This window comes from Macrosteles quadrilineatus, unplaced genomic scaffold (genome assembly GCF_028750875.1).
Source record: "Macrosteles quadrilineatus isolate MER2022 unplaced genomic scaffold, UCM_ALF_1.0 Scaffold_5__1_contigs__length_97177068, whole genome shotgun sequence".
In the NCBI taxonomy this organism is placed as follows: Eukaryota; Metazoa; Arthropoda; class Insecta; order Hemiptera; family Cicadellidae; genus Macrosteles; species Macrosteles quadrilineatus.
The window spans coordinates 23,572,256-23,583,465 of NW_026542598.1; the positions used below are offsets into that span (position 1 = coordinate 23,572,256).

The 11,210-nt window shown below is 36.9% G+C and overlaps 1 protein-coding gene across 1 annotated transcript; it reads right to left on the minus strand.

Annotated features, from left to right (window-relative positions):
• Positions 1-349: 349 nt before the first annotated feature.
• On the minus strand, positions 350-10,050 carry LOC128995481 (malonyl-CoA decarboxylase, mitochondrial-like). The gene is made up of 8 exons (XM_054420500.1): positions 9,994-10,050; positions 8,866-9,021; positions 6,419-6,611; positions 4,788-4,885; positions 3,365-3,509; positions 1,568-1,786; positions 1,100-1,205; positions 350-483 (listed from the first exon to the last, which is right to left on the minus strand). Exons 1-8 carry the CDS (start codon positions 10,048-10,050, stop codon positions 378-380), a joined length of 1,080 nt encoding a protein of 359 aa, XP_054276475.1. The 3' UTR covers positions 350-377.
• Positions 10,051-11,210: the final 1,160 nt, after the last annotated feature.

The following is an 11,210-nucleotide window of genomic DNA, read 5'->3' on the forward strand; positions in this document are numbered from 1 at the left end:
AACTCCAAAAGTAATTGTTCTTTGCCTAGTTATTAACATAAGTAAATTCAACTATTCCTACTACCAACCAATTTCCTTAACCAATACAGAAGTATATTATGAATGTATATAATGTTTTAAGTAGTTGTTAACTCCAGTAAGTATGAGAATTTTTTATGTTTTACTAAATTATCAAGATTCTCTTTTTATTACCTTTTCAAGGGTTTCTTACTCTTATACCTAGCATTTATGTTCAACATTAAAGCGACAAGTATAAAAGTTAAAACTAATAGTTTTGTGCTGTTGATGGAGGCATGAAAATGTAAAAAGATTAGCTTTTTGGTAATAAAAGGTAAAAATCATATCAAACTTTAAATTGTCCATCTTTTAATTATGTATCACAGTTTGGAGCCCAAGGACAAATTCAGGATTTGATCTGATGTAGTGACAGTGCGTTCTTGAATGTATTTCATGGAGTTCCTATCAGCAGCATCCAAGTAGTACCTGAAATTTCAGATTTATCTTACTTGAAACTATCTTTTAAATATACATTTTTTAGAAAATACCACCTGTTGCTTGATATCGATCAATTAATTGTCAAGTATTACCGGAATTATTTCAAAACTAATAACAATCATAATTTTGAAGAGTTTTAGAGACTAAACTCAAAGATTGTTGTTTGCTGTCATGTGATGTTATTTGATTGAAGAATTATGTTTCAATTGTTAAAAGGTTAAAACCTTTTTCAAAAGATTGAAAAATTTGTTTTAAAGATCTCTTATCATTTGAAAAATGTCAATCGAGATGTAGTTAGTCCTACTTTGCTCTGAAATGGTGACGATACGAAAGTAGGTATTTTAAGCCAAGAATGAATGGAGATGAAAGTAGTATGAGTGGCCAGATCTTGTAGTCCTGTTAGTGACTAAGGCCGACATATTCCTTAGACACAGCTGTTAATTAATAGCCCATACAGCCAATGGCAACTAAGGAGATGAGTGATTATTTAGGGAAACACTTGAAAGAATTGTGTGTTAATTAAGATTTGAACCACTTGTAGCTTGGACCATTTGTCATACTCCTTGGGAGACTGTGCAGGTGTTAAGATAGTAGTAGAGTTTACCTGTAGTTGACCATGAGTCCACAGCTCTGAGAGAGGCCCCGAGGGGAAGTATCCGCCAACCAGTTGAGTCTCCACATCACAGCTCCGTTGCGGAGGTGGAAGTTTGCTGGAACATACAAAACAAGCTTTATCTACAACACTCATTAAAGACACCATGTTGAGCTCTGTTTTAGAGCTTTAGTTAATTGATTATTATGAATCAGGTTTATTATGATATTAGGAAACCTACAGGTATAGTAAAAAATTGATTATTCGACTTGCGTCAGGCTTTCCATGCATACTCAACCCCCTTCAGATCCTGGACCAAGTAGTTAGCGTCATGGTCTTTGATGCAAGAGAGACCGGCATATCCACAAACATTTGATTTTGACAGCTTTCCCTTTAAAGCGTTTGTTACTTTCATTCAAAATGCCACTGCGGCATTAACACTAACAAAAAGAACAAATTATATGAAAAATCCTTTCTTACCAACACTGTCAAACGCATATCCTCTTCTTTTCTCCAAATATAGATACCGACTGCACGACACCATCAAAGGTGTTTTGAGGACTTCAACAAGAGCCTCATTGTGAAACCAAGAGTTGTCAGATATCATAGACCTCAGCTTTGCCCAAGCGTCAGTTTCATCTTCGGGGTTGATAAGTTTGACAACTTCTCCCCAATCATTCAATGGCAAAACACTTTCACCTGCAAAATCAGTAATCATAATCTCTGTGTTATGAAAGTTAGGCTAATATAGTAAAAACCTGGTAATCAAGCAGTTTCAATGATCCACCATCAATCTTAAGGCCTAAACAAATTTATGGAATTCTGTTTTAAGTAGTAAAAGATTCCGCAGAGTCAACAGTGATCAGTCAAACATCAATATCGATTAGCAAACATTGGTAACATTTAGCATAGTCAGGGCCGGTTCTAGGAAGCGGTTAAGCGAACACCCGAATTAGCGCCACCTAGGAATTTCATCCGGAACAATAATATGAATGTGAACTAAATTTTTACAGGATAACTTGGATACGATATAAGTTTTTATGAAGCCTATTACAATGAAAAACAGGTGTAGGTAGATGACACACCTACACCTAAAAAATTCCTTTTATTTTTAATTAATTCATTATAATTAGTTAATTATTTTTAATAATTGTATAAGTTACATTAATTATGTAGAAAACATGACAAACCAAATTGAAGTATTACCTTGACAAAAAGAATACAGAATGTTCAATCTGAACAGTTCAAAAGTTCTTACCAGTTAAAAATTAACTCTCCTAGCTTTGATCTTGGCAAATTCTTTATTGCTGAGTCGGTATCAATCTGTTTCAGAACATCATTTTCTATTGCCATTAGTGATAAGCCAACCAAGCGCTCCTGCGAGATCGTAAACCGTCTTGATGAGTTTTAACTATTTATAATATGAGTTTTAAGATTGATACGTCTTGATGAGTTTTAACTTGGAGAATGAACGTTCACCACACGCCACAGAAACTTGTAGAGTTAGAAGAATCTTTAACTTACAAAAACGTTAGGGAAATTGCTTACATAGCCTTTGGTTGTAATGTAGCTTAAGGCTTCTGCTGGTGAACCTGCCTTCGAGTCGAACATTCGGGAAAAAACTTCAATCTCTTTGAAGAGGTCATTGCCATCAATAGGTATCTTGTTCTTCTCCGTCACTAAGAATATTTTCTAAGAGTTTACATGCTGATCGCAAGTTCGCACTTTCCCAGTCTGTACAGTTGAAGTGAGTTGAGTTGAAGTGCTGTATAAGTATACATATTTTTCAAGTACTGTTGGTACAAATAGAATAAATGCCTTTGGTGTGGTGCTTTGGATGCTTTAACTCTAAACGATAAAAAAATAAAGTTGTTCATTTGTCAGTAAAGTTGTTTCCAATTTTGTCATCTGAAAAAAAAAATTGTGCCCGTTGGCGCCACTTTTTTGTGGCGCCATATGTGACCGCATATTTCGCGTATGGGATTAACCGGCCCTGAGCATAGTCATAAGGTTGCAATGGGGGTATTTTGTCAAGAAACAATAAAGTGTGTAAAGGTTCTCATTATTTTTCAATTTTTTTAACCTCCATAGTCTAGTAATGAGATTTTACAACGCACGTGCCGTTTCATTTTTGATGTTAATTGTCAATGTTTAAAAATGTGTCTAAAAAAACCTAGTAACTAAACTGTGATAGGTATTTGTTATTTAATTTTATTATTAAGTGTAGGTCTAACCTCTAACTGAATCCCCCCATACAAGGTTAACACCAGAACAAACCTTTTTCAGCATTTTTCATCCTATCTAACAGCCATTGGCGAAACGATGGAATCGGCGACAATGTGGAGAACTGCGTGACATGAGGGTACTCCGAGTGTAACTCCTTGGCAGCTCGCTTTATCAGGTAGTTGCCCAGGTCGATGCCCTGACAAGAAAGGAACAATCAGCAGACAAACATTGACATTTTGAAACAAAATCTTGACGATGATTACAATTTTAAGGTTTTAAATTTCCATGTAACAAGTGAAATTATTTCAGTAAACGCAAGTAATGCAATTACAGTGGAATCTTGGCTAAAATGTGGTAGTTTATAAAAAGATTTCTGTTGTTTACCTGTTCAGTTAATCTGTTATTTCCGGTGCCATGAGTGACTGTGTTAATAGAGGTTTTACTGTAGCCTACATATATTATTAAGAAAATCGAGATATCAGTTTAATGTGTAAGCTAGTAATTTTATTTACCCATTGTTTCCCAGAGAGAAAATATATTTTTAAATTAATTTTTCTAACACACTAAAAACATGTTTTGTTTATAAAAGTAGTAAAACAGGAACTGTTTCAGTTATAAGAATTGAACCAAAGGAAAGAATAAAGTACATCTTAAATGAAGCAGTTATTAGGAGTGTTTAAGTAAAACATAAAAACTATGTATTAATCCAAAGCTAAGTGAATAATACAGTACATGAAAAAAGGCATATTTGTGAACAAAACTTAACATACACTGGTTAAATTACAGAAAATATTTAGCTTTAACAACAATGGAACTAGGCTACTGAGTTCATGGATAGAGTAAATTTAAATTTAGTCCCTTTTTCTAAAAAATGAACGCTGGAGTAAAACTAACTATATTGTAAGCTAAGTTCCTAGTGTAATAAATAATGAATCACGCAATATTTTTTTCCTGCAGTTACCTAACAATGTACATGTTCTCTCACTGATTTGAGAAAGCAAAGTGGCCAATTCGCTCATCAGTGAGACAATGTTAACATTGTCTCACTCTAATTACTTTGTCTCACTCCAGATTTGCAACGTGAAGGCACGAAATAGTGAGCGCGTAACATGCAGGCAACGTCGTATGTGCGCGAAATACATTGGCAGCACTGGCTGTAAATCAGCTGGTGGTGTACTGTTGTATTTGTCACTTCACATTAAATGTTATATTAAAAGTTCACTTCTGTGTAAAAAAAGGTTATGTTTCTTCACCAATTTATTTGTTTTATGGTAACTGTAGGAAAAGTATAATGTGCAACTCGAGTTCAAAGTACAATTGCCTCACTCGAGAAACCATTCCTCACTTGCCTACGGCTCGTGAGTAAGGATTTCTCTCGAGTGATTCAATTGCTCACTTTTCTCACTAGTTGCACAAATAACTATTAAAGTGGATGATAAATCATACATTTAATATGTTATTTATATTATTATACCTGCAATCCTTTCTGAGTTGAACTAATTGAGTAGAAAATAAAGGCTTTAACATTTTGTTTGTCTTCCACAACACTGTTTTGATTTGTCTTTTCATCACCTACAAAATAATTAAGTAAATCTATAGCTTTATGATCTATATAAGCATTAAGATTAAATAAAAGCTTTTAAAACTATTTAAGAGCTAGTTTATTGTAGTAGGCCCTAACTTTATTATTAGGATGATTATTTCAGTCACGATACATATATTAAAAACATCTTATAGCCCTTCAGTGTAACAAAACTACCAAAGACTAAGTTTTAAAGCTATGATAGAGTAATGAATTTGTTGTGTACAAAAGTTCACTGTTAGTTCCATCTTTCTTTCTTAGTTTCGACGCCAGTGACATTTTTAGACGAGAGAAAATGCACAGAATGTACTGAAATAATGAAATAAAAAATTTCTTTTGGTAAGTCGGTGGCTCAGTTGGTAGCGTCACGGACTTCAAGCCCAAGGCAGCGATGTCGTGGGTTCGGCTCCTGGTCACTGCCGCAAACATTTTATCAGTACAGTTCACCTTTGTACTGTACCGGCTCACCCCTTGCTTTGCTGTATACGTTCCACGCACAGATATGTAGTCTATGTGGACGGGCAAATGCAAGGTTAAAAGAGGCCGCCAACCTCTTAAAAAAAAAAATGCTTTTAGGGAAAGCGCTCCAAACATATGTGTTGTAGATGTGCCGGCAATCGAACCCATCTCTCCCGCACCGAAGACAGGATCGCTAAACACTAGGTTAGCAACACACCCAATGTTGTTGTTGTAGGTTTAAGGTTGTATTAATGTTTAAAATATAAGTATCTTGGGAGTAAGTGCTTTTACAGTGTATTGCAGTTTTTAATGTTTATAAATTATTCACAAAGAGATAATATTTAAAATTATTAATAGATGGATTTTGTTTGTCAAAAGACTTATTAAGTTCTGATTTACATAAGTTATTTCTCCAGTTTACACTGACTAAGGCTGAGACTAACTACTGAAAAATCAACGAAACGTAGATCAAACTAGATTAAATTAAAGTATGCTGAGTGAGGTGATAATTTTGTAATTACAATTTTCAATGAAAACTTTATTAAAAAGGACAGTTTGTCTAATGTTGAACCATTAAAAAGCTAGTTTCCTTTGGATTGAACCAATTTCCTTCTGATTATCCAGCTAGCACAAAAACCATTCAGCTACATTACACAGCTATAGTAATTCATATAGTTCAGATTAACAGTAAAATTATCTCGTTGATGGGGGTACAAGTGTTCAAAATACTGTCAAGCGTTTTGATATCCAGTAGAGCCTGAAATCTATTGAGCAGTGCAACGAGTTACATATATTCTTTCGTTCAACAATAATAGTATTGTTGAATAATTGAATGATAATTCAATCAACCAGCACATTAAATATAGCCAGTCTCAACATTTACAACCAATATTTAAGAAGTTAGGAGTCTGGAAGTCAGTTAAAGCAAAATTTAAGGTGTGAATTAAAGTCATCACACCAAACCTATTACACACTTTAGCAGTCAAAAGACTTCTGTAATCTGACAATTTCATGGGAAATAGTGATAAGACAATGTGAAACATAATTTACACTTAGTTCATTACCGTTCCGTAAGAACCTGTTGATGATACTCTTCATGTTGTCGGATATCTCTTTGGTGAGTGCTACGTGTAACACTACCAATGGTTCCCCAGGCATGCTGTGATGTGTGTACACAAAACATCGTCTGTACGGTCCCACCCTCTGCCGGATATCTGTCCAGCTGCGTACAGGGTGGACAGCCTCATACTCGGATATCTATAAGCAAACCACCAACATTATTAGCTTGATTCTAGACGTGCTGTGATGTGTGTACACAAAACATCGGCTGTACGGTCCCACCCTCTGCCGGATATCTGTTCAGCTACGTACAGGGTGGACAGCCTCATACTCGGATATCTATAAGCAAACCACCAACATTATTAGCTTGTTTCTAGACATTCTGTGATGTGTGTACACAAAACATCGGCTGTACGGTCCCACCCTCTGCCGGATATCTGTCCAGCTGCGTACAGGGTGGACAGCCTCATACTCGGATATCTATAAGCAAACCACCAACATTATTAGCTTGATTCTAGACGTGCTGTGATGTGTGTACACAAAACATCGGCTGTACGGTCCCACCCTCTGCCGGATATCTGTTCAGCTACGTACAGGGTGGACAGCCTCATACTCGGATATCTATAAGCAAACCACCAACATTATTAGCTTGATTCTAGACATGCTGTGATGTGTGTACACAAAACATCGGCTGTACGGTCCCACCCTCTGCCGGATATCTGTCCAGCTGCGTACAGGGTGGACAGCCTCATACTCGGATATCTATAAGCAAACCACCAACAGTATTAGCTTGATTCTAGACATGCTGTGATATGTGTACACAAAACATCTTCTGTACGGTTCCACCCTCTGCCGGATATCTGTCCAGCTGCGTACAGGGTGGACAGCCTCATACTCGGATATCTATAAGCAAACCACCAACAGTATTAGCTTGTTTCAAGACATGCTGTGATGTGTGTACACAAAACATCGTATGTCCAGTCCCACCCTCTGCCGGATATCTGTCCAGCTGCGTACAGGCACAGAAAACATACTACTATAACCCAGAATGCCAACCGCATGGTAAAAAGCATTAAGTGTTTTGAGAGAGCTTTGCCTGTCAATCGTAGGCAGCGCCACCAGCGTTGCTATGCTGAGTGCATGGCAACGCTAGTGGCGCTGCCTACGATTGACAGGCAAAGCTCTCTCAAAACACTTAATGCTTTTTACCATGCGGTTGGCAATCTGGGTTATAGTAATATGTTTTCTGTGGTACAGGGTGGACAGCCTCATACTCGGATATCTATAAACAAACCACCGGTATTAGCTTGTTTCTAGACATTCTGTGATGTGTGTACACAAAACATCGCCTGTACGGTCCCACCCTCTGCCGGATATCTGTTCAGCTACGTACAGGGTGGACAGACTCATACTCAGATATCTATAAATACCCCCGCCGCAGTAAACCTGCAGTCTAAGCGAATTTCCATTAGCCTGATAGGATTTCACATTAAAATGCCTCCTTATAAATATCATATTTATTCCCTATTTAAATAGAATTAGTTTAACGAGTACTTAGGTTTGCTGCAACAGGGAGGGTAAAAAGGTGGTTTTTATGTTAATATTTTAGTAAGAAATGAATGTACTTTCCAAATTCGATCAAAATATGTTCATAAACAAGTAAACTACAACAGTTGACTTAATCTCCATAAGAATAACATAGGGATTTTAAATTTACAATTTTTTGGAATTTTCTCTTTAACCATTAGGCGCACAATAACGCTTCAATATACTAAATTATTTGTTTTTTTAAGCTCTACAAAATGGTTTGGAAATAAATTGTAAAATTTTGTGTTTTTAGGGTCAAAAATGGGAAAAACCTATTTTTACCCCATAAAACCCCCCATAAACCCCCGTTCCCATAGTCCGATCATGCTGGTTCGCGAACTTGTTCGAATAAACGTAGGTTTACACGTTTGTACCAAATTTCATCAAAATCGGATCATTTTTGCTCGAGTTATCCTGCTGACGGACACATATATATATATATATATAAATATATAAATATATATATATATGAATTTGAACGGATGGTGTTTTTGGCCTCTAGGGACCTCAAAATGAAAAAATAAATCGGTCCCGGGTCCAGGTCTTACCATGAGTACTACGGTAATAGCTTATTCCCTATATGGGAAATTCGCTAACAAAACACCTACGAGCATATAATATGAGCTGGAGAAAATAATTTACTTGAATCTTTGTAGTTGGCACCAAAAAGTAAGCAAGCTTTTTTCTATTTGGAAAAAGTAATTGAGGCCAGAGAGACGAATACAATGACAAACTTTTTGTGAAAAACCCCTCCATTTTAATTTATTTTGTGTATACTACCTGGGTGTTTCCAGATAATGGAGATGTACATAATTACACTTCATATAACTAAATACCAATAGTAATTGTCAGTGAGTTTACCTACCTTTTGTAGCAGACAGCAGGGTGACGACCAAGTAACTCTCTCAAGATGCAGAAACCCCACAGAGAACCATAAACTGAGCAGTTTTTTCAAAACATTGCCCAACTGCTGCAGTGGAAGCTGGTGGGGTGATTTGGCATCTGTGGTTGAAAGGAGTGCCTAAACACACATTTATAGCCAATATGAACTTCTAACTAGTATTTGAGACAAATACTAAAATTATTTATTTTTGTTCATTTAAAGCTCCTAACTCTATGGTTGATGAATCACGGTTGAAAACAGATTAATTTAAATGGCCTATATAAAATACAATTACAGCACAAAAGTAACAAGCCTGTTAATCAGTATCTCCAGTTTGGTTCTGCATGTGAAGAAATTATGCTTTCAAATGGTTCTAATGGTCCCATTCTTCTGGTTGGGGATTTCAACTTACCTGATACTATATGGGATGATACCGACAATACTATATTTGATCCAAATTCTGTTCCCATTCTCAATTTAGCTCAACTTTTTGAACTTCAGCAATTTAATGGCATCAAGAACGACCGTGGAGTTTTAATGGATCTGGTTTTCTCATCTTTGGAGCATGTTGAGGTTACTCAGGCCTTGGATCCTTTGGTCCCGGTTGAATCACATCACCCTTCCCTTGAGATTGAAATTAAATGCCCGGGTAGATTACGGTCAAGAAACTTAAGATACAAGCTAGACTTCAACAAGAGCAACAAAGAAGAAATATTCAATAATCTACAAAATTGGGAGTATCCATTACTGAGTTGTGTCGAGGACATAGAATCGTCATTTATGGCTTTTTGTTCCAGGCTAAGCCTCCTAATAAAATCATTCACTCCACTAAAATGTCTTGGTAAATCTACATTTCCTTGTTGGTTTTCTCAAGACTTGAAGAGACTAGTTCTAAAAAAAAAACTACTTCATAGAGATTACAAAAGGACTTTAAACTTACAAATTTATATGGATTTCTGTCGTGTACGAACTCAATGTAAACAACTCACTGTGATTTGCTAGAGAAACTAAATCAATCGGGTAGAAGATTCCATGCAAGAAAATATTAAGGCCTTCTGGGGTCACATTAATAACACCAAGAACACTTCCAAGGCTGTATCTTCGATGTACCTGAATAGTGAAACTGCCGACACACCTCAGCACATCTGCAGACTTTTTGCTAAACATTTCTTGTCTGTCTTTAGACCACCATCAACGTCTCCCTCATATGAAGACTCAATTACAACCCTCTCATCTCTTACTGGGTTTTCTGTATCATGTGAAGAAGTTGAAGCTGTCTTGTCCTCTCTGAATGCTAATTAAGGAGCAGGACCCGATGAGATTCCTCCATCGCTACTCAAGTACTGTAGCTGTATTCTTGCACCACACATAACAATCTTCTTTAATTCATTTCTTTCATCTGGTGTTTTTCCTAAATGCCTGAAGACAAGCTTCGTTGTACCAATTTTAAAGAGTGGTAATCCCTCGGATATCAAGAATTACAGGCCTATTGCGATTCAGCCAACGCTTGCGAAAGTGTTTGAGTCTCTGGTTCTTACTCGTCTGTCTTTCTTTGGCAGAAGTTTTCTGTCTACAGCTCAACATGGACTCTATAGTGGCAGATCCTCAACGACAAACTTAATAACATATCATGACGACATTATCTCAGCTTTCAATAGAAACCACCAGGTGGATAGTGTGTATATAGATTTCTCGAAGGCATCCGATAGAATCAGCCATGATTACCTTATGGTAAAGCTTGGTATTTTGGGAGTGGCTGGACCTATGCTGAAGTGGTTTCGGAGCTATATTAGTGGACGCTGCCTTATTGTAAGATATAATGGGTCTGAATCGGAAGCCTTTCCTGTGTTATCTGGAGTGCCACAGGGCTCTCTTTTGGGTCATGTACTGTTTTCAATCTTTATTAACGACCTAGTCCATGCTGTCAAGGATTCAAGAGTGTTGCTGTTTGCAGACGATGCTAAAATCTATAAGGACGTAACAACGGACTTTGAATGTGAGGAGCTGCAGAGTGACTTGGACAATGTGCTGCGGTGCTGCGGAGAATGAGATGGAGTTGAACATATCTAAGTGCGTTGTACTCTCTTTCTCTCGGCGCACGAATTTAATGGTGTTCAACTTTGTATGTGCAGCTGGTCCGCCCTTTGTTGGAGTACTGCTCACCAGTTTGGTCACCATACCTGATATGCCATTTTTATCTTCTCGAGGGTGTACAGAGAAAATTTCTCCGAGTATTTGGAGTGAGTCTGGGCTTTCGCTACCTTGAAGTACCACTGGATGAGATGGAACGTCGGTTTGGACTTCTTCCTCTGAGTTTGAGACGCAAA